This window comes from Phaseolus vulgaris, chromosome 1, assembly GCF_000499845.2.
Source record: "Phaseolus vulgaris cultivar G19833 chromosome 1, P. vulgaris v2.0, whole genome shotgun sequence".
In the NCBI taxonomy this organism is placed as follows: domain Eukaryota; kingdom Viridiplantae; phylum Streptophyta; class Magnoliopsida; order Fabales; family Fabaceae; genus Phaseolus; species Phaseolus vulgaris.
This window is the reverse complement of record NC_023759.2, coordinates 42,791,592-42,816,747: the sequence shown is the minus strand read 5'-3', so window position 1 is coordinate 42,816,747 and position 25,156 is coordinate 42,791,592. Positions and strand designations below refer to the sequence as shown.

Here is a 25,156-nt window from a genome sequence, read left to right as displayed (position 1 = left end):
ACATTACAAGATATTTTGAAGAAAAAGTAGAATGGCTATAATCCAAAATATTAGGACTGGATTGAATACTAACCACAGCAATCCATGCCCTTCTAAGACCATATGCATTTGCTTAAGACACCTTAGACCTCACCACAAAAAGTCATTCAAATCCACCATCCATAACTCAGCTGGTAAAGTCACACCAGAATGAGCATAGTTCCATATCAAATAAGATTATACAACAACAACAGCAAAAGTGGTATTGCTTACGATTAACAACAACAAAGACTTCTTCTGTTCTACATGTTATTTTGTTGTCTAAATAACACCCGCATTGTACAAAAGTTATATAGTCTCTCTCAACTAAAACACTATTTTCAAAACCTAAACTGTTGGTCAGAAAGAGTTCTCCATTTCATATTGTTATGATCACCCTATATTACCGTTAACGGCTAAGGTTAACCTATCCACTGTCTAGATTCTTCCACCCAAAATTATTGTCCCAAAACATATGCGGAAGATAAACAGAAAAAAATAACTGAGGCTGCAATCCAAATAAAATAAAACGCTATAAAAAATAAAAGCAATGCATCAATTAGATATTTCAGCACAAAAATAGCTTCTCTTCATTAACCCTACTATTTATATCCACCACAAACCTAGCCAGCAGTAACTCAGAACCACCATTACGAAAGTAAACTAAAACTATTAAACTAACCAGTAATCACCTATGGCAACATCTGAATTACCATATGACAGTATATAAGCAAAAACAAGAATGAGTATAAAGGAAAGAGACAAAACAAAAACTCATAACCTTCCTCAGTCCCTAGCACCTGCTCCCTCCCTCTCCAGTTTCTGCGAGAAGAATTTGGTCGCGAACATGTTGTCCTCAAAATACTCCATGTAAGGATGGTCCTTAGGAACAAGCCTGCGAAACTTATCAAATTGCTTATCAGCTTCGTCTTTCTTCCTTAAGAGGGTATATATAATACCCTGACACAAATAAGGCCTGAAATCTCTGGGTTCTTCCTTCACCAAATCCTGATAAGCCTTAAGCGCCTCAGGGAAATCCCCTTCCATCACTTTAATCTGCGCAATCAAGAGCCTGAAGTCCCTCACATCCGAGTCCCTCTTCTGCTTCTTGCAAGTCTCAGTCGCCGCCTGTACTCTCTTCAACAACGCTCTCAACGGCTCATTCAACTGCGAAGTCGCCATGACGAGGCCGTGGAACGCTTCCACGCGGAGCGGGTCCTTCTTCAACATTTCCTCGAACAGTTCACGCGCAGCGGCGTGTTCGTCGTTGTAGATGTGCATGTTGGCCTTCAGCAGCGGCCACTCGTACTCCTCCGGCTGGAGCTCGATGAGACGGTCCAGAACGGCGAACGCTTCGTCAAGCTTGCGCGCTTTGATCTTGCACTCCATGAGCGCGCGCAGAGCGTCGACGTCGGCGGGGTTGGCGCTGAGCCGCTCCTCCAGAACTCTCTCGGCTTCCTCCTCGGTGAGCGCAGTCTCGGAGTCGGCAGCGGGCGGGGAGAGGGTGGCGGCGATGGCGGGCGTGTGGTGGAATCGCATGAAGAAGAAGGCGGTGGCGGCGATGACGATGCAGGTGGTTTGGGCGAGGGGGGAGAGGAAGGAGTTTAGGGTTTGGAGAAGTGGGGATAGAGAGAGGGCGTTTTTGGAGGAGTGAAACGCAGGGTCGTTTGAGGAGAGTGAAGAGGAGGCTCTGATGGAAGGTAACCTGAACGACGATGAAGAGGGAAAGTGTGGTGGTGGTCGAGAGCGGAAAGAGAGGGAAGAGGATAAGAGCGTGGGTAATGGAGAAGTGTGGTGGCTGAGAGTGAGATTGGAGTGGCGCAGTTTTGGAAGAGAATCCATGGGTAAAGCCCCAGTTGGAGATATGAGACTGAACATTGGGGTTCTTGGAAGAAGAAGAAGGAGAAGGAGAAGAAGCTAAAACCCTTACTTAGGTGTTATTGCATCCAAGTCTTCTTCCTTTTTTTCTGGTGAAAATTTTAAGACAAATCATTTCTTTCTAATATTAAATATAGTGTCAGGATCACGTGCTCCTCTGTGTTTTCAATTTATTTTATTATACACCATAAAGCTAAAATGACATTTTTAATAATCCTTTAATTTCTAACTTTTATTTAATTTCGTTTTATTATTTTTATAAGTCTCAATTTAGTGTTATTTATGATTAACCATTTTAGTTTTCTTAAAAGAATTATTATTTTTTCACATTAAAATTTTAACCACTTTTCTTTCATCTTTCATTTGTTATTTATTTTTCTTTCATTCTTGGACAGTGGGCCAAAACCTTTATTCATTTTTGCTCTTTTCGACCCGAGTTAACATTTTGTGTCCCATTAAACCCCATTCCAACAAAAAAAATATTGCTTCCTCCACTCCCAAATCTAAACCTGCATCTCATCGAGTGTGAAATGTCATATTTACCCTTACGGGTGAAGGTAGAAATTGATGGGGTGCACTTCCGAAAACAACAAAGGCTATAAATGCAAAGAAAATGAATCAGGCCTCAAGCCCATTTAAAGTAAAATGGAATACAATATTCATCCGTGGGTAGTTTTAGTATTTAATCATCTTAATATTTTTAATTTATAAATATAGAAAATAAGATATATAAACTGTCTGCTCTCCAATTTTTCTCAATTGGAGATGATTCGTTTTGGAGCTCCGTGTCGCCTCAATGAATGGAAGCAAGTTGCATTGCCTTCAACTTGCAAAAATATTTCAATTATATCATAACAAAATTGTTATTTTCCCTCTATTTCTTCTCCTTCAATCCAACATATCATAACACACCAAAGTTGTTTCAACTGGACTCAAACCCATAACAAAGGCACTGGGATTTTGAAATATATAACTATTATGGCAAGAGATCCTATCATTGTGCATTGGCTATGTAAGCACGTAAAAAAATCTGAATTCAACAATCATTGCAATCCTTATGGAAAAAGGGATGACTAATGTATTGAAATTAAACCTAGAGACGTGTTCCCATCTAAACATAGTCTCAACTTCAGAAAAATCATTCTCATAGGAGACAGGTAAATTCATAAGATCTTTTTTTTATAATTTCTTTCATATCTCAGACTCAATAATATGAATCTCCTTCGACTCTCCCCACATGTGATACTTTTATTTATATGATCCAATATATTACTAGAGTCACGCTAATTTATTTCACAAAGTCTCACAAATCAACACATTCTCATAACAATCTCAACACAATATTTTGTTATGTCTTGATCACACTTTTAGTTGATTTATTAATCATTTTACACATCATAAATCCATTAAAGATCAAATATTTAACTAGCACATTCATTAAAATTAACAAAAATCATTACACAATAACTAAGCAAACGAAAAATCAAAAGAAGTTTTGCACATCATACATCCATTAAAGATAAAATATTTAACTAACACATTCATTAAAATTAACAAAAAATCATTACAAAATAACTAAGCAAACGAAAATTAGAAGATTTTTTTTTTTTAGCTTGAACGAAAATAATTTTGCTTGAGCACAAATTTTGTGCTTGAACGAAAATGAGGTAAAAAACAAGTTCAGTTTCTGTACCGGGATGGCCGACCGGTCTATTGACCCGGTCAACCCATGCGTCAAGACCATACTTTAAGGTACGAGGTTGATCACGTGTCATATGTGGCCGACCGACATAAGGTGCTCAAGTCAAACTGTTGACCTAATTAGCAAAGGTCAACCCACGGTTAGGAAACGACCTAATCCAACCCTAATCGCTAAACAACCCCCTAATTCGGCCCAACAGCAAGGGCCCATCAAGGTAATATAAATATCACGCATTCCAAGGAAGAAAGTAGGTCATTATCTACAGTATTCTAACCAGCCGAATACGATACCCCACTGACTTGAGCGTTGGAGTGCCATCTGCAGGTACCCCACCAGCCTGAGGAGTCGTTCAGCGAGAGGAACCGAAGGAGGAAGTGAGATACGACCGACCGAGTGACATCCGAAGACAATAGTTCTCTCAGTCCCCAACCTAGTTCGAGAACAGTTTCAATACTATTTTCGCTTGAACGAGAATCCTCTCACTCTGGTAAAAATAGACCCGAAAGCAACCAAATTTTTTACTCCATTTGGATTAGGCTTTTTGGAACAACTTTTCATAATAACCTTTCTAGATTTTTTTTTTGGAAATATGTTTCCGAAATTTGTTTTTCATAATTCCTTTTCTGGAATTTATTATTTGTATTCCGTATTTGCTTTTCCAAAATGAGAATTTGTTTTTCCAATTCTATTATGGAATTTTATTCTCACAACACAAAAAATCTATTATGAATTTTCTTTTCCAAATGTATTTTCCAATTCTAGAATTTTAAAAATTGATTGGCTGCAGGTTAAAACTGATTGGGTGTATAAAGAAAGAACCATTACTTTGTTTGATCCACTCCATGTTCTTGTAAACCTAGACATTCACTAGTGCTTCTTTACAAAAAAAATGTTTATTCTCAACAACATGCACATTGAACAAATATTACACATCAACATACTAAGTTACACCGTATAATTTTTCAAAAAGTCTCAAAAAAAAAAAAAAGCAAATTATCAAATAACACAATACTAAGTTAAATTAATAATTTTTTTCATCTCTTTCACTAATATTGAATAAAGCTTCAAAAGAATTCATCTCATCCACAGTTGGAGATCTCACATCGAATAAAGATAAGGACATTTTAGAGTATATAAGTGAGTGCAAATATTACATCGAATAAAGATAAGGACATTTTAGAGTATATAAGTGAGTGCAAACCTCACCTTACAAATCAGTTTGATAAAGTTGACTTGAGGTTAAAGTCTACTTCTTAATATGATATCAAAACTATTTAAAGTTTATCTTAGTAACGAGTTGAAGGGTCTAGTAGTGAGGGTTGTGTGTTGAAGATCCCACATATACTATATATAAGAATATTTCATAATATATAAATGGGGACAAATATCAATTTAAACAATCACAATTAATGATTTTCTTGTAATATTTTGTTTTGATATATGTATATATTTTAAATTTTTTATAAAAAGAAATATATTTTATATCACTTTATGAATTACCTGTATATATACATATATTTCAATATATATTTTACTTTATGATATATTCTTCATGTATTCTTTATGTAATGTAACTATGGATGTTATATAAAAGAAATTAGTTTCTTAAAATATTTTGAACAACATCATTAATGGTATTATATAAAAATAAAAAAATAAACTTTTTTTCTCCAATTTCAATATTTAGAAATTTTTTTTTTGGATAACTTTAAACTCATGTGAGGACCATGATAAAAATAACAAAATTATTATTCATATAAATAAAGAAAATGAGTTAAGAAAATCCTATTAAAAAGTAAATCATTCAATACTTTAAGCATGGTTTATTTTCTTTTATACATATTCTTCCAATATTATCCTTAATAGTGTTTCGATAACCTAAAATTGTTTTAGAATTTATCCCTAGATACTGAACAAATTTAAGGGCAAATTACATCTAATAATTAGATTAGAAAATAATTCATAATATATTATAGTTTATCTTTCTTTTTGGCATGTAGGGCAACTTGAGTTGGGACTTGAACATTAAAAATTAATTGTTATCGATTTAGAAATAATCATTGTTTTTTATAATAGAAAGGACTGCAATGCAAGAGAACATAGATACAAATATAAAAAATTATGATGCGTTTGGTCTTGTTTTTGTTGGTTTTCTTTTTTTAATTCTTTAAGTTGGTACAACTTTAATTAACTTAAAAATGGCCATAATGGGATGCAGCTGTTTGCCACAACATTTACCATGCTTTAAAAAAAAAACAAAAAACTCTTTAAGATGTGTTTGGATAAATGAGGAGATGTGTGAGAATTTGAAGGAATGAATGTGTGGAGATGTGAGAAGAAAATGTCAAGAAAGTGAGAGTGTTTAGATTGAGGTATGTTAGGGTAGATGTATGAAGAAAGTTTATACGAGTTTGTGAGTGATATAATGGTTGTGAGAAAATTTAAATTTTTTTTTTAAATTGTTAAATATTACTTTACAAATTTATCCTTGTCTATTAAAAATTTGTAATAATGAAAGTTATTTTTTTAAAAAATAAACAACTTTAAAAATTAAAATTAAAAAATAAATCTATATTAAATATAAATAGATATAATTTAAAAGTTATAATTAGAAAAAAAATTACTCAACAAATTAAATAAAAATAAAACTTCAAGTAATTTCTAAATATTAAACATGCATTATAAAATTAGAAAAAAAATCAAATCTTATATAAATAAAAAATAATATTTTTTATCATTAAAACCTTATAATAATGAAAAATAAAAAATATTTAAAAAATATAACATAATTAGCAATAGAAAATAATTTATAAAAAACTATTATAAAAAAATACTAACTCATAAACATAATAATTATAAAAAAATATATTAATACAAACAAAACAATAAATTAAATAAAAAGATAACTTCAAATAATTTCTTAAAATATTAAATATATACTATAAAATTAGAAAATAAATCATATTGTATATAAATAAATAAAAAATACTATTTTTTAATATTAAAAACTCTGGTAGATGAATGAAGGTAAGTTCGGAAATAATACATGCTGACGTGACTTTCCCTCTACATCTCTTCATTTTGTAGGAAGAAGATATTCACTGTTCACAAATATATTATTTTTTTTCTCTTTACTACAAAACCTGAATCTAAACAACTGATATCCTCTCACTTCTTTTCTAGTGAATTTTTTTTTTAGTAAATATGCATAAAAACAAACATATCCTTAATGTCAAATTTAAAAGAATGATTTAGTTTAAAAAAAGGAAAATATTCATTACAGGTCTATAATTTCTCTGTAATGATTAATTCTTATACCACTAAATAATAAGTTTGATTTATCACGTAATTGTTGACATAGTTTGTCGTTTTTACAAGATCTAATTGCAGCAGGAATAAGATTGAGCTGCATAAGTTTGTCCTATTGATTAATTGCATTATCATAGACTAAATAATTATTGTGGGCCTTAGGTCATTCTCAGTAGAAAAATAAATACACGTTAAATGCATAACTCGTAATTGATACTAGTGAAAACATATTTACTACATGTATCTGATACGCTCAATAGGAATCGAAAATAAAGTCAGTTATATATATTTTTCTCTTTTTTATATTAATGAAAAATAAATTAAATCATTACAACATGACCTACAACACCAGCATGTCCCCTGGCTATAAACATTTCAGCCATGATAACAACCTAAGCAGGGTAACTCAAAAGATGTTTTTTTTAAGATAAAATCGTGAAACTTGAGGTTGGAACATAAAAAATTATAAAATTATTATTTTTTATAAATAATTTATTTTTTGAAATAAAAAAATTATTTAATTATTTATTTTATTAAATAAATTACTTTTGTGTTAATTAATAAAATTTTCCAATTGGATCGTAGGTAGATTTTTTTTATACAAGTAGTTATTGCAGTTTAAATTTTTTATCTTAGTAGAATGGTAAGAATTTGTGTACATAAACTTATATACAATGAAAAGTCAACACAAACACTCGTTAGGATAGGCTCGAAAATGGTTCTGATACCATATCACGAATTGGACTTTAAGCCTAACTCAACCCCATAAAACCGGCTCATAGGGTTGAGGTTTGTACCCACTTATATACCATGAAAGGTTCTAATCTCTAGTCGATGTGGGATCTCCAACATCGCGTGAATGTTGTTACCAATAATATCATCTTAAAATATAAATTTTAAGTCTAATTCAATTAGTAAAATTAACTTATGAGATGTGAATTTTTGTAGTTTTATTTGTAATTTTTTAAAATTTATAGTTAATACAGAAAAATTCCAATAGCTCTTATAGTTCAATCTATGCGTAAACTATTAGCAATGTTGTAGGATTAATTTGACTAAAGAATTTTGGTTTTTCATAACAAATTTTCCAATATCAACTCTTAAACTTGAAGCCTTAACTACCAAGGTGGATGAAGAAGACCAGACGTGAGATTTATTCAAACATATTTAAGGTTTTTTAGTTATAAAAATAAAATAATATGGGTGGATGAAACTGTGTACAGTTTTCCGAAACTACAAATGATCTCAATTCATCGAACTTGTACTATACAACAAAAATTCAAACTGTCATTATAACCATTCTCCAAATTGAAGTTTTAAAAAAAAATTGTGATTTTTTTTTAATTTTTTGTCAGAATTTTTTTAATTATAAAAAATATGAATAGATGCGTTTATGCTTTTAAATAAATAGTTAAGAGGATATGATTTTCTAAATAAATAGTTAAAAGGTTGTTTCTCGTAAAAAACACACACATCTAACTCTAGTGCCAAACACTAATGAAGCAAACGTGCCATTGGTTATTGTGACCCGTTCTTATCACTTGCAGCATCAACCAAAACGACATGATCACAGCTTTCAATAATATATTAGTAAAAGACTAAACTCTGTTTTTCTGTGTGTTTTTATATAAAATTAGAGTTTACTTCTATACTAATAATATTATTTAATGTTAATTTTTATTGTGTGTTTCAAAGTAAAAATTTTATTTTTAAAACATATGAACACTACTTGATCTAGAGTTATATAACCTATGCAGTATGAGTTCCTTAACCTAATCAATATCTGGGTTCTTTAAAAATGTACATTTTTTCTATTAAAATCATAATAAATTTTTTATTCCTATAAATAAAAGGAGAGAAAAATATTAAATTGAAAATCATGACTAATCAAAGTACGTAAGACTGTAGGATAATTAGTTAAATATGGTAAATCTGATGCACGAGATGTGGGTATGAAGCCATGACAAATTGGGTTGGGCTGACTAGACACATGTTTAATGAGCTTAATCATTGTATCTCTTTTATAATCTCTATTTAAAGAGATCATTGTACTTGGTGTGCAATATAATATAATGAAAACCTAATAGTTGTTGTCCATGTGGATGTAGATTGTAGTTAGCGACCGAACCACGTTAAATCATATGTTGTTTATTTTCTGCCGTTGATTCATGATTATGTGTGTTGCTTCCACGTGCGTTTTTTCGATCACTAGAAACCTATCATAAGGATTCTCAGCAAAAACTACAGAAAATAAAAATGAATGTGGAAATGTGATTTTCTCCTATCACAAATATCTTGATCTTGCTTATTTTGCTAATACTCTCATTTTGTATACGAATTGAAGTATTTGTTAAATGTTTTCTTCCTTATCTACTTGTTTTGTTAATACAAAAATTTAATTTAATTAAATATTATTTTAAGAACTAAAAAAATTATTCATATATGTAGTTTATATTATTAATAAATAATTTTTAAATTAATATTTAATTAATTATAAAAAAATATTTTTATCTGTATAGTTAATCTCTATTTAATATAAATGACTAAAATTTGTTTTCTTTTCTCGGAAGGTTTCAAGTATTACTTACAGTGTGGGATAAACATGTGTTAAATCTATTGCTTTTGATAGGAATATATTACTTTGCCCAACTTAAAAATCCACATTTTATATTTGAGAAAATTAACTGAAATGAAAAAATCATTAAAAAATGAGCATAATAAACAAATAAAAGGATTCGTTAAAAATTGGAAACAAAAAAAAAGTTAATAACTAATTTTTGTTATTGATCAGAAGTGCTATTGAATTATAAGTGTTTAATAGAATTATTTTCTGAAAAAAAAATCAATAAATATAAAATAAATGAATGAACATCTTTTAAATGATATTTTATGTCACAGTTAATTCAATTTTATTAATGAAAACATTTTTTTGAGATATTCATAATTAGTTTCTTGAATAAATTTATACTCTATAATCTTTAGCTGTAGATTAAATGTTTTAATTATTTTGTTTAATTTCAATTATTATGTTTTTTATTTGTATGTTTCACTATCACTCAAATATGTTTAAAATAAAAGTAGCATAGTTTATTTTTATTAAATGGTGTTATGGTTAAAATCTCCTAAGATCTAAAAACATTTACCTTATTTGAACTTGAGGATAATAAATATAAAAAATTAGCGTTATGACGTTAATTGAAGGAATGTCTACAAATCATTATAAACTGTTAAAAAATGTTTCTCAATCTTTACATAATTTTTTTGTAATTGGTAACATCTTTATGGAATAATAATTTTTAATATAATTTTTTAAATCATATTATTATTATTGTATATATTTAGACATTTTATTTTATACACTTTGAGTATGATTCAATAATATAGAATATTAAAACTTCATATTAAAATTCACGTGAAATGTTGTGTCTTGTATAATGTCTATACAAATCAAATGTAATTAGTTTGCAACATTTTGTCTAACACACCTTGAATGACAAAAGAATTTCAGTATTTGTCTGACATGTTTAATATAATAAAATTTGATAAGACAAAGCAAATTTAACATATTTGAAGAACTTCGTAGTTAAACAAATTATATTTGAGGAAAAAGGTTGAATGAAAAATTGGTAACATAGATAAACAATCCAAGTTGATGAAATGAAACTTGCATGGAATGCATGTAGGTTTAACCCAACTATGTATTCCAAGGAAAACTACACCAAAACTTAGACCAACTAAATGGAAATGAAATTATTAAGGGTCTTAACAAATCATTTGGTCAGACCACACATCATAAGAACATAATTCTTATAATAAAAAAATAAAAAAATTACTTTACCCTTTGTTATTGTTCATGACAAATTTAATTCACGAAGATAAACTTGAGTAGATTATTTTTCTTCTACTTCATTAATTAGTAGTCTTCCGATATAATTTACCGAATTATGTTTTTTATAAGAATTGTAATTCAAAGTAAAAGAAGTGCAATCATGAAAAAAATTTGCTATAAAGAGGACATTGCAATTAGATAAAGAACTTCACTCTTAAAAGAGAAAAAAAATCTTAAAGAGGAAGAAATATTACCATAACAAAGATAAAACTCTAATATTTAAATATTCATTATATTATTTAAATTATTATTATTTTACTATTTTACTCAATGAAATGTTCCAAACCTCGTTCAATTTTGATTCATGATTGTTTTGATCTTAACAATGTATTTTCAATCTTAATGGCTTTGTTGGGGAAGTAGATTTGGAGATTGGGGACAGATAAAGGTGGTTTGTGTAAGGAGATTCTTGAATCTAAATATGAAGTTTGGAGAAGTTTAAGAGAGGACCGGAACCGTTGTTGGGGTTTGCTTTAGTGGAAGGATTTGAAGGAAGTGTGGGCTTTAGAGGGATGAGCAGGGAATTTTGAGGACGCTGTTAAGTGGAAAGTTGGTGATGGAAGAGAAATCTCTTTTTGGGAGGACAGTTGGTTGAATTGTGACGCGTTGAAGAGGGGTTTCCCGAGGTTGTTTTCTTTGAGTTTGGTCAAAGATGCAAAGGTGACACAACTTGTGGTATGGAGTAATGGTGTTTGGGTCTGGTTTTTAGACTGGAAAAGGTCGTTCTTCGAATGAGAGAAGCCTTCGGAGTGTCGTCTTCTTCGAAATTTACATAGGGCAGGGTTGGTTTTGGGAGAGAAGGATAGGTGGCTTTGGGAGGTAGGAGAGTTTCAAAAGTATTCGGTAAGTTCCGCCTACACCTTGTTACGACGGGATCGTGAGGAGGATTTGTCTTCTGTGTATAGTAGGTTGTGGAGATGTAAAACTTTGCCTTTTGCTCTTCTCACTACTTGGAGGGTTTTGGAGAATAGGATTGTTACTACGATCAATTTGGAAAGGCAAGGAATCGTGGTTGACAATCTGTTGTGCTGCTTGTGTGGGAAGGATGACGAATCCCACTGCCATTTATTTTTCGATTGTAGATTTGATTGGCTAGTCTGGTGTCTTTGTTTTGAGTGACTTGGTGTGACGTTCGTGATTCACTCTGATCCTGTTTCAAATTTTATTCAGTTCGGGATGTGTAATGCTTCAGGTCAGGTTAATGAGTTTTGGAGAGTAATATGGGTTGGAGTCGTGAGTGAAATTTGGAAACATAGGAACAATGTCATTTTTAATTGGAGAAAGGTCGATGTGTCAGAAGTGTTTGTCATGGTTCAAGTCAAGGTTTGGTCTTTGATTTATTCTAAGTCTCGTTTTATGATGTTCTCTTATTCTAATTGGTGTTTGGATCCTGTGGTTTGTATGAGGTTGGCTATTTGATGTTTTGTCATGTGAGATTGTCTTATGATAGTTTTGGGATTGTGTCTGTTTGGTAGGTTTCTCTTGGGAGGGAGGAGGATATGAGATGTTTTTTGTTTATTTTTTTTATAAGGGTTGGATCACTCTTTAAGTGATTCATATTTATTAATTATTTTTGCTGATAAAAAAAATAATCTTAATGTATGTCTAATATTACACTAATTTTTACTCATGTTAGTTTAAATTATGTGTAGACAGATTTGACTTTAAGAATTTAAATAGATAATATTTAAACAAGACGAAAAAATCTTTTACTAAATTTATAACATTGAATCAGAAAATGCATCTAATCTAATAGTATATTAGTGTTATTTGTGTCACATTAATATTGAATATATTAATTCAATATTAAAAGATGAATCTTATAAAATCCAGATAATCTTGAGATTTAGTTTTAAACTTGTAATTTAAAAAATATTGAAAAACTTGTTTTGTGAGAATAAATTTTCGTTTTGCTTTTAAAACTAATATTTTTTAATTTTTAAAAGTGATAAAAAAATTATATTATTTTAACTTTTCACCTTCAAATTCTATTTTTTATCAATAATGTTTTTATGAATGGATCAACCACACACTTTTTGATTGATACAAACTATGAGTTAATGATCCACATGATCTGTCCTGTATTGTGATTCTTAACATCCTGTATTGTGATTCTTAACATCCTGCATTGTGATTCTTATTTTCTGTCTATTCTATAGTCTAAGTGAATTTTATAGTAAATTTTTTGTTTAGTTTTCTAAATCTTAGAACTTAAAAAGTAAAACTGACTGAAATTTATGAGACATAATTTTCTGCAAAAGATGTGCATGATCTGTTACTTTCTTGTGACACCCTGTAATTTGTGTCGTTCATGAATAAGAATAAAAAAGACTAGAAGATGAGTATTTTTTCATGACTCAAAGAACACAACAAGTTAAAAGAAGAAAATAATGAAAAAAATGAATAGATTGAAAGTGAAGGAGAAATCTCAAAGACGTGTTGTACAATGGAGAGAGTGATTGGTTTGCTATTCCAAACACAAACAAAATATAAGGCAAGGAGTCTGAAAATAATGAGGATGGTCCATGACCTTTATGTGTACCTGCATTACTTTTTTTACACTAATCATTAACCATTTGCGAAACATGCTACCGACAATAAAACTCTTCAAAATATGTACACATCTCTTCTGTTTTACACATAATACCATCAAGGAGACAAATATGGCAGACAAACACACGTATGACATCATCACTCCATTACTTAGATGCACGCTCATATTAATATCAGAGAACATATAAAAAATAATAATACTAGCAATAAATTATATATATATATATATATATATTTTTGATATATAATAATAATAAATTAAATTAAAAAAATTATGTTGATAGTGTAATTTTTTTATTAAAAATGTATTAGGAGATAAATGCTTGTTGATTTTTTATTTTAATTAGAAAGTTAGAACATTAGATATTCTTAAAATATTTCTTATTTATTAATTTATTTTAATAATAAAATTTACTAATATTTAACCATAACATCTGAAAGAAAAAATTCAAAAGATGTTAATTAAAATATATAAAAATTACATGAACTATTATACTTACAATATTTTTTTGTAAACTGTAATTTTTTTTATAATTTGATGGTTGAAAGGTTTTATCACTTAGATCATGTACATATATATATCACTTAATGTTCATTTTTTAAATTTTTTACATATACAAAATTAATATAATATATAATTATAATTAAACCATCATATTATAAAAATTATTCTAATAAAAATATTAAAGATATCATGTCTGATTTAAGGTGGTTTTGATCACTGCTTTCATTATATATATAGACATTATTTTTAACATATGAGTGATTTTTTAATTAATTAATTAAATAATTATTATTTTACATATGATAGTTGAAGTTTAAAAAAATGGTAAGACATATTAAGGGTAGAAACGGAAAAATGTGAACAAGGACAAAAGGATAAAGACATAATTTACATGATTTTTTCTCTCTTTATTCTCTTGTAATTTATTCTTTTATTTCCTCTTTTAGTGACAATATAAAAAGTTGATTGGTTCAAATTAAGTACAATTTTTTATCGCAAGATATTAAATTAAATTAAATTACATTAATATGTTTTTATGATAGTAAAAGAATTAAAAAATTATTATTTTGATTGTATTATTTCATTAAATATTTTGAATAAATTTATTTATTTTTGAAATCAAAGACCTAAAAATGTTCATACATTATATAATTTGTTTTTATGAAATTGTGTTCCATATATAGATTTTGTCTTTCATTGACCATGTGGTTGTGTGTCATGTTATTTCATGCTACAGTATAGTAGTACACAATAAAAAAAAAAAGTTATGTTTCAGTGTAATTTTATCTCACATTTTTTTTTTATCAGCAAGCTTTTTATCTCAAGAGTTGATTCAGGTGTATATGTGTACATTTTTATGCATACTTTTGCAATATACTATTGGTTACAAATAAATAAAAGTATATTATCCAATATATCGTTGTTATTGTTAGAAGAGAGAGAAGGAAATAATGTATTATGTATTATGAATTACAATACTGGCTTTTATATATATATATATATATTAATAATATTAATATTATTATTACTAATAATAATAATAATATTAATAATTAATATCAATATTATTATTATTATAATTATTAAAAATATTATGTATGTAATACATTATATACGGATATAATTTGTATGTAGTTATTTTCGCTTTATAATGTCAAAATTTTGTACTGATTAAATTTGTATGCAATCATTTTTGGTTTATATACGAAAAAATTCGTATTTAACGTTTATTTACATATTGATTTAAATCCATATATAAATATTCGGATGTAGTCACTTTTGGTTTACATACGAAAAAATTCGTATCTAATCACTTTTATTCTTATATGCAGAAAAATTCGTATTTTTGGCTTACATACGAAAAAATTCGTATGTAATCACTTTTATTCTTATATACACAAAAATTTGTATGTAATTACTTTTATTCTTACATATGGAAAAACCTGTATGTAATGTCTATTTACATATTGAATTAAATTCGTATGTAATGCTTATTTTACATACAGATTCAAATCCGTATGTAATAATCGGTATATAAATGGACAATTCTTGTAGTGTATTTTAGTAATTTATTTCAATTTTTAATGTTTGTTATGTTTATAAACTAAGAAAGAACATGTTAGTTTTAGAACGTAAATTTGGATAAGTTAAAATTATTGTATTGAAAATTTGTGTAAATTGTACAATTAGATACTCAAAGAGCATGTGTGAAGATTTTATAAAAACTTTCAAAAGTTTTCTAAATCATTTTATCTAAAGAGAAAACAGTATGCAAATAATAAAAAAAGTTCATGGATTTTTAGTTTTTCAATGTACACTACAAAAAAATTCATTAAACAAACAAATGTTTACAAATACTATCATTGTCACTTCTAACTTGCATAATTTATTTTGTATACATAATTGACCATTATGGACTATTCAACATTTATTTCCTAAAATAAACATTATATTTATTATCACATAATTGACTTATCTTCAATAGATTATGTTCAAGACCTTATATTAAAAGCACAAAATCAATACACCGACAAAATGTGTGTTTGTCGCTTTTTCATCGATAATGCGCACTTATTGATGGATTTTTGGTCTTACTTATGAATTTTGATCATCGATAATATGCCTTCTTTTGTAGTGTGCTAAGCAAATTTTTGATTTGCTAAGGCTGAAAGTAATTTTGTTGGGTGAAATGTGTTTAGCAGAATTTTCATCCAGCAAAATTATACAGAGTTTGACATTGTTCAAAATTTCCAAAACCATTTCCAATCTTCAACCAATTCTTTGTTTAATACAAACACATTTCTAACAAGTTTCAAATGATTACCTTTAACTACTACTGACAATATTTTCACTTTGGCATCAACCCAATCAATTTTGACTATACAAAACCAATTGTTAAATTATAAGTAAATCCAAGAGTTGAATGAAATTCAAAATTTATCATTCAATCTTAAGCATTTCCAATATCCTCAACCAAGTCAAATCATCCATCTTCAAGTTTTCTCTAGAAAATTACTAAAACAAAATCCTTATAGTTACTTTCTCTAATTGGACAACATCAAATATCTAAAGTATGAGTTCAAAATTTATATTAACATAAGAAAGTTAACCATATCAAACTCAATCATACAATCTTAAACAAAACAATTAGTTTTTAAAGATGAACTTATCACACTCATATTCAGTTGTTATAATAAATTTTACATTCATCAAAATCCAATACTACTATTAAGTCATAACTCTTATGTTCAACAATAAAAATTCTCAACACACAAACATAATTGTTCAATCAATTCAAGAACGGTAAATAATATCAATTTGAAGTATCTCAACAAAATTTCTTCTAAACTCTAATGTTTCACATGTCTTCCAAGTTCAATTTCAACTAAAGAATAAACTTTCAATAATGATTCATCAACTTGAGCATTTACCTCTGGCTCATTTAGAAAAGTAAATAATAATAGTTTCGCTTACATGAAAATGTAACTACTCTAAAAATATTCCAATTGATCTTGATTCACACGTGAAGCTCAAACAGGCCCACAAAAAACTCTAATAATGAAATTGCAGATATTGTTATGACCCTAAACTAATAGAGATTTATCTTTGCCTATCAAACTACACATGAAAGCACATGAACTAGAGATGAAAACTACCCTGCTTATAAACAACCTAAGGAAAAATGGATATAGAGGAACTTATTCTAAACATAATTATGATCAACATTTAACTAAGAAATCTAAAGAAAGGGTAGAGGACAATTGTTTTTTTTAGAGATGATGAATTTTATGAAATGAAATTTCAATAGTTAATTTTTTTATTTATAATCTTTTTAACTTAAGCAATAAAATATCTAAACTTCATCTCATTTTAATCACTTCCACTTTAAGACAAATTAATTCAATTCTTACATATTAATGCTCACAAAAGCTTTTTAAAACATTTTAAGAGACAACTAAGAGAAACATTGTGCGAGTAATAGGTAATAATAATGAGCAATTTATATTTTATACTAGTTTACCCTTAATTTGGCTTATGCCTAACTCTCAATTGCAAATTGTAAAAGGTTCGCTAAACAAACAAATGTTTAAAAGTATTTCCACGGCTACTTATGACTTACAAGAGTAAGCAAACACTTTCCAAGATACCCATTAAACTTTCCCTAAGTTTAGTAATAAATATACAACATATCTCCACGCTATACAACAATGCGTTATTTTAAAAAATAATATGAAATACAATCACTCATTGTCTATAATCTAACTTCACACAAAAGTGAAGAATATATACAATTAAAACACACTATTTTACAAGTTATATGAAAGACAAGGTTTCTTAAGCACTAGAAATTTTTAAAGAATGAAATAATTGAGAGTCATTCATGTAAAGAGTTTTGCATAAATGTTTCATCAAAAATTTAAGGGCATGAAGAGCTTTTATTTATAGGTCGCAAAAAAATCTTTTAAGACTCAGTGCTTGTGCATGATCCTAGGTATCAAAACTTTTTAGAAAATATGTTGACTTTGGGGTGACACTCCATTTTATACTCCATTTGTTGAGTAAAAAGACATGATTTATCTTTGCAACTATTTCAGTTATATTGAATACATTGAAAAGAGCATGCAACGCTCAATAAGTAGACTATGTGTGTCTCAAGATCTTTGTTGAAATTCGTGAGTTTGCTCTTCAAAACTTGTAGACAATCTTCTCAAGTGTCCAATATTTTACTAGGACCATCAGTTAAGATCTTGATAGTCTAACACTTCAATCTTCTTAAACTATAATATTTTTTAATTTCAAAGGTTGATTAGAAAAATATTTTTTATCATGATGAGAAATAAATTCCCTAATAAAGCATATTGGTATTAGCAAGTTTTGGTTCATTGATTTTCTTAATTGCCATCTTTAAAATTTATAAATCATACTGGTATTAACAAATTTTGGTTCATTGATTTTCTTGATCCTTAAAATTGTTTTCTGGAATGGTTATTGAGGAATCAAACTTTATAAAAAAAAATTAGGATGAAATAATGATTAATGATTTAATAAATTATAAGGAAAGAGTGTAAGTATTTTGTATTATTAAAAGTGATTTGAGAGCATGTTTAGTGAATTTTCATCCCAGCCATAGTTCTTGCTAATAGTTTTATTAAATTTTCTTATTTTATATATTTATGTTTTGCAATTATTATTTAATAAGTAATTACTAATTTCGTAAATATCGAGTATCATCTTTGTAGTTATTGTGAATACTAAACCATTTGAATAGAATTAGATAAAATAGTTTACATATAGCCTAAACAAATACTTTCTATTACTCATTATTTGCAACGATATTCTTTTATTTTGAAGTATAAAAATTGTATTAGTCACACAACTTTTAGACTTTTAGTTCTCAAAAGCATATCTACATTTACTATACAAAAGAGTTCATATAAGTAAAATTCTTTTATATAGTGTTGATGATACCACTGCATCATCATTTGATCAAAAGAAGTTACAACAATAAATAAGGGTAAATTAACTTAAATTAATAAATTAAGCTCATGATATATAATAGATATATACATACACACAGTGTGTATATATTTGTACACATGTATATAGACACACACCAATGTTACACTAGCATAATAGACAGCGAATAAATTGTATAGATGTATTAAATTTTAATTTTCCTAACCTAAATATATAGCATGTATTGTAACATTCCTAATTTTACTCATATTTGTTAATATATTATGCATGCAATATCTAATTAATAGATAAACATATATTGTTTTCTCATATTTGTATCTCAAAATATATCCTTCTTCATAGGGATTTAATATATACATCCAAAAAAGTTTAAAAACAAAACAAAGCAAATTTTTCAATTTAAAATTATCTAATCCTTCTACTGCTCACTGAGGAGCTCTATTACCTGCAATCTCATCTGCTCCCGTGGAAATACACGATCATCACAATTAGAGAAACAACACAACCAAATATCAGGGTAAGCTAGCCATATAAGACAAAATTCTATAAAATTTCACTTTGAAATAAAAAAAAACATAAATCATAAGTCTCATACAAATTCTCAAATCATCAAGTGTCATACAAATTCTATATTCATCTTTCACATGTCAGAATTCCACTGACTCATATAACATAGACACTTGACTCTACTTCCGGAAGATTCGTGCGTTGACTTAGACTCAAAGATCGGCACCTGTCATACTATATCACTGTGAAATCCACACAGCTATGCGCATATATAATCTCAATATCATCTCTCTCCTAGTATGACAGGGTTAACTAATATAACAGGTCAAGTTAGTTATCTTTCAAACAACTTACCCATTCATATGAACCTCATTTGACTCTCACCACCTGAATAACTTCATCATTCCATTATCTCAGTAGAGTCAGGATATCTCCTTCTAGACGAATCCCTAGTCAATGCACATCCTAAACAATCTTAACACGGTATTTTCTTTCCTGAAAATACTATGTCTTGATCTTACTTTCACATCATTGCACACTTCTTTTAACACATCAATACACCATACAATCATAACATATAATTTAACTTTCTAATAATCCAAATATATCCAAAAAGTTATTTAACAATAGTAATCTAAAATAAACTATGCTAAAATAATAAAAATAGCAATATTCATATATGTATACAAAATTTTGGTTTGAACGAAAATATTTTAGGTTGATCGAAATCACACCAGAGAGCACCCAGACATTTTGGTTTGAACGAAAATATTTTAGGTTGATCGAAAACACACCATAAAGCACCCAGAAATTTTGGTTTGAACGAAAATAATTTAGGTTGATCGAAATCACACCAGAGAGCACCCAGAAATTTTGGTTTGAACGAAAATATTTTAGGTTGATCGAAAACACACCAGAGAGCACTAAAAAATTTTGGTTTGAACAAAAATAATTTAGGTTGATCGAAATCACACTAGAGAGCACCCAAATTAACAAAGTCCCTGCTATAGCTAAAATTACTCTAATCAACATCAACAACCAATACTCAACAACATTATAATTGTATAACAGCAACCATATATCCAATTTCACCTTCAAATCTTCTAGCCTAGTGTTCTATTGGAAATTAAGGCTAGCTTCCCTTACCTGAAAATTAGAAGATATTCACTAAGAGCTCCAAAACCACCAAGAACCCAAAGGTAACTTAACCTGTAACACAGAGTCCTAATAAAAAATCTAACTATATCACTAAGACCCTGAGCTAACAGAGATTAACCCTGAAGCTAAAAGGGTCACATGCAAGCAAGGAAGAAAACAACCTAACAAGTTCCAAATTTGACTCAAAGAGAAGAGCAAAAATGAACTTACTCTATCAGAAATTCTGATCGGGCAGTCTTGTAGTACTCACTGTTAGGAGTCTGATGGTGGACTCTGATCGTCGAACAGATGAATAACTGAATTTCTATTTATATGCCATTTTCATTTAAAATTATTCAGGAGTCATTTAAAATATACCACTTCTACTCTAAAGTAATTTTTCTAGATCCTTACATGTATTAACCACATACCAATCTTTAGAGCAACAATATTTTCCTTCACACACACTTAGTAATTGATCAAAATTGAGAAGAAAGTAACTAATCTTAGTAGGAATTGACCTAAAACTCAACTCTAATCAGTTTACAAAGACTCTTACAAGCTCCTCAAAAATATAATCTCACAATCGTCATTATATTCTTTAAACTTAGAGAGAATTTAAAAAATATAAACTTTAAGAAGATAAAAAAAATGAGCATTCATTCTATATTTATAAATTTTTATTCTTTATTATTCATTTAAAATATAAATCTTAAAATAAAACTCAGATCTTACCAAATTTGTAGAAATAATTACAGTGTTCAATTTTATTTTTGTTCTCTTTGTCTTTAATATATATTGAGTAAGTCATAATTAGAATTACAAATGTTGAATTTTATAACTCTTGGAGATGTCTTTGAAAATATGAAAAAACAATATATAATTTGTATCATATCTCAATTTAAAGCAATTCTAAATTAAGAGGGGCAATTCAAGTTATAGGTTTGTAATTAATTGGTAGTAGTATTGGACTCTAATATAAAATTTTGTCCATATATTAAAGTTTATGTTGTTTTAGATTAATTATTTGTAAGTTTAGATTAACCTTGTCTTACTCTTGACTTAGATAATTAAAAGTGAAAAAAATTCTATAAAATATAAATATTCTTTATTTTCTCCATCAAATTCTTTAGTTTTTTTTATATACTTTTCTTATTTTTATTATTAATTTTAAATTATTATCTTTTTAAAAAATAATTATTCCGACCAAATTATATTTTTGTAAATTGAATAACACTATAGATAACACCTAATTATTTTATCTAAGTTTTCTCTTTTTAACAATTACTCTTTAAGAGAATAAGTAATTCTCTCAGATTAAGATGTATCTTTTTTTAATATCAATTAATTTAATTTAAAATTTTCAAATGAATATTTAGATAATTATTATTGTTTTTTTTTTATAAAACTACATGTGAATGGGTTCTAGTTCTCTCAATTTCTTTTCCAAACTTGTGTCCAATATGTGGCTATAATATTAGATAAACTAACATATTCATGGTGATCTTGCATTTCAAAACTGTATGCAAATATTATTGAAGCAATTTTGATGTTGCCACGAATAATGGGGGAGAGAGTTCTCCTACCATAGCTCTTGCAAGCATATGTTAGAAAGCAAATTTAAGAGTAGAGTCTAAGTCTAGCTATTTATAAACAGGTAAGTCTAAGTCTATTTGTCCTTTAAGAGTTTTTTTGGAAAGAGTTTATGTTTTCTAAGAATTTGTACTAATAGATTCTCTACACATAAATGTTGTTCAGGGTTCTAAGACAAACGAAAGCTAAAGATTGAGTTAAAGCATTCCTATTTCAGAAAAAGAAATAATTAAATCTAGATTAGAAAAGTTAATATTAAAAAATAATAACTAGAATGTGTGGTATGTGATTGTCATAGTGAATATAATATGATATGTTTGTTTTGAAACCTTATTTGTATACTATTTTGATGGTTAAGTCACTATTTGTATTTGGTTGTTTGTTGATATATATGCAAAGTGGAAATTAGTTTGTTTGGATAAAAATGGAGGCTTCCTTCATAGGTGAGTTTGTCTCAAGTCTAATTTTGATAAAGAGAAACTTTTTCACTCAAGTCAAAGTATGGTAGTGTAAGATATATAAGAAAATGATAAAAAATTGGTAAGAAGAAGAGATGTTTCTTATTCTCTTATGTATATGGTTACATCACTTCATGTATAGGAAATATTGATGAGCATATATTTATTCACACACAATAGCCTTAATCATATATTATTGGACTATAATAATAAATAAATCCATTGTTTTAATTAATATTCTTATAATTGGGTTTATTTGGGCCTTAACTATTATTATTGTTAATTTTGTGTTTTTAGAATAAATTATCCGGAGAAAGCATCTACCTTTGTGAATGGGCCAAATATGCAAAAGTCCAAGTTGCTTCTTGAACCAAAATAGAAAAAATAGTCTGAGAAGAAGAAAGAGAAAATAAAAGCTACAAGATTACAGAAACAGAATTGGAAGCAAATCTTCTGCAAAATAAAAAGAATTATGGAAAGTGGAAACTGTTTACAAAATCTAAACTCCAATATTTTCCCAAGATCCTTGGAGCAGAAAAGCCTATAAAAGGACACAAGCATCAAGGAGAGCTTCATAGGGTTTTCTTAGTTTATTTTCTTCTTTATAATTCTTTTGTTTTGCCTCCGCATGGAAGGCTAAACCTTTTTGGTTGATTCCTTTGTAATTTCCCATTGAGTTATGAGGTTTTGTTCTATAAAAGTTTCGATTTTTAAGTCTCTATAGCAGTTGTTTTTATTGTCTAATCTTCTGAAAAACTAGTTTTTGTGAGAGGTTGTACTTGAACGCATGATTGAGAGTCTTCCTTGTCTTAAACTTTGGTTTCTTAGTTAGTTCGCATTGTTCTAATTAATTTATTGGGCGCATGATTCAAGGGAGAGGAGGTAAGCATTCCCATGGAGTATACGCACAGAACAAAGTGGGTATTGATTAAACTAGTAGACGCATGTTTTACTGGTGAGTTTCAGTTGAATTAGATTGGCGCATGTTCAATCTGGTTTAGCTCTGTTGGAGGATTGAGAAAAGATTAATCTTTAGACAACCTGTGAAGAATTCAATGGTGGAAGAACTTGGGATCAACCGCTTTTTATTTGCTATTTTAATCTCTTTTATATTTTCTGCACAACTATCTCAAACCCCATTTTTATCTTTATTGTTATTGCTAACTTTTATTGCTTGCAGGTAGATTTTAAACCCTGATCAACTGATTTTACTATTGGATTCGTTGGGAGACGACTTGGGGACATTTGTCCACAATTATACTATCATCTCTCTAGTGTTAGACAAGTCTACGCTAGAGTCATATTAATTTGACAGCAAAACGACAGCTATCAAATATGTAGGGAGTTTCTCTTTACAAATTATAATTTAATTAGGTAGGATACTAATCATGAGATTTTATCCTTATTAAATTAATTGCATATAATTGGATACAATATGGTACAATATTACATACAATAATTGCATATAATTTGATAATTATTATTTTCTTAATACTCCCCTCAAGTTGGTAGGTGAAGATCATGAACCTCAACTTGTGTCGTAGCGTCAAAAACCATTTTTTGCCCAGTGCCTTCGTAAAAATATCTGCGAGTTGATACTGTGTCGGTACATATGAAAGACTGATTATCCCAGCTTGTAATTTTTGTCGCACAATGTGACAGTCTATCTCAATGTGTTTTGTGCGTTCATGAAATACTGGGTTTGCTGCTATATGTAATGCCGCTTGATTGTCACAGAAAAGTTGAGCTGGCAAATTACATGACACCTTTAAATCCTACAACCTCCCCGTCTGAGTCGCAATAAGCTGTCAATGTCAGATTGTTTTCGAATGGCAATAACAATCCTTGTCTTGGTGATCCTTTGATGTACATTAGGACTCGAATTGCGGAATCCCAATGAGGTTTCCGTGGATCCTGTATATATTGACTTAGGGTCCGAACCGAAAATGCTATGTCAGGCTGAGTAACCGTGAGGTATATCAATCGTCCCACGAGTCGCCTGTATTTGACTGGATCCTTTAATAACTCTTCATCGTCTGGTGTGAGTTTTAGGTATTATTACATTGAAAATTTGTCTGGACGAGCACATGTGAGTTCCGTATCCTGCAAAATATCAAGCGCATATTTTCTTTGGGACATGTAAATACCAGCTTTGTGTTGAGGATGGTTGCTGCCCCTTCAAGATTGTGTTTGATGAAGACTTCTATGTACATTTCATGTGTATTTTGCTTTGCTTTAAGTGTGTCTTAGGTAGTGCTTAGAGGTTGTCTAAGTGTGGGCTTTTTGCTGAGTAACTCACCTCATAACCACTGGCCATGTGATAAGAACAAGCATAAGTTTTCTTAAACTGTTTTTCACATGTTTTACAAAAAACACGTTTACTGCATAAAAATAAATCTGTTCTTTTCTAAATAAACAGATTCATTTTTACACTAATGCCTTGGCTAAGTCTTGTGAAAATTAGATTTTGTGCATCATGTATTTTGACTAAGTCTTCTATCTTTCAAAACGACTGTGTTTCAAACAGTTAAGCTTTTCTGTTTTCGTTTTGAAAAATAAATCTGTTCATCTGTAAATGAATAGATTCTTTTTTGTCTCTGGTGCCATATCTAGCTTAAACGTTTTTCAGT

General features: G+C 28.8%; 1 protein-coding gene across 1 annotated transcript; it reads right to left on the bottom strand.

The window, feature by feature from the left end:
• Positions 1-584: 584 nt before the first annotated feature.
• Positions 585-2,004, bottom strand: LOC137814390 (protein SLOW GREEN 1, chloroplastic-like). Its single transcript, XM_068617097.1, has one exon. It carries the CDS (start codon positions 1,894-1,896, stop codon positions 805-807), a length of 1,092 nt encoding a protein of 363 aa, XP_068473198.1. The 5' UTR covers positions 1,897-2,004; the 3' UTR covers positions 585-804.
• Between the last annotated feature and the right edge of the window lie 23,152 nt (positions 2,005-25,156).

What these genes read in the sequence shown, in the direction of transcription:
- LOC137814390 (XM_068617097.1), bottom strand. Translation starts at nt 1,896, where the DNA reads ATGTTCAGTCTCATATCTCCAACTGGGGCTTTACCCATGGATTCTCTT.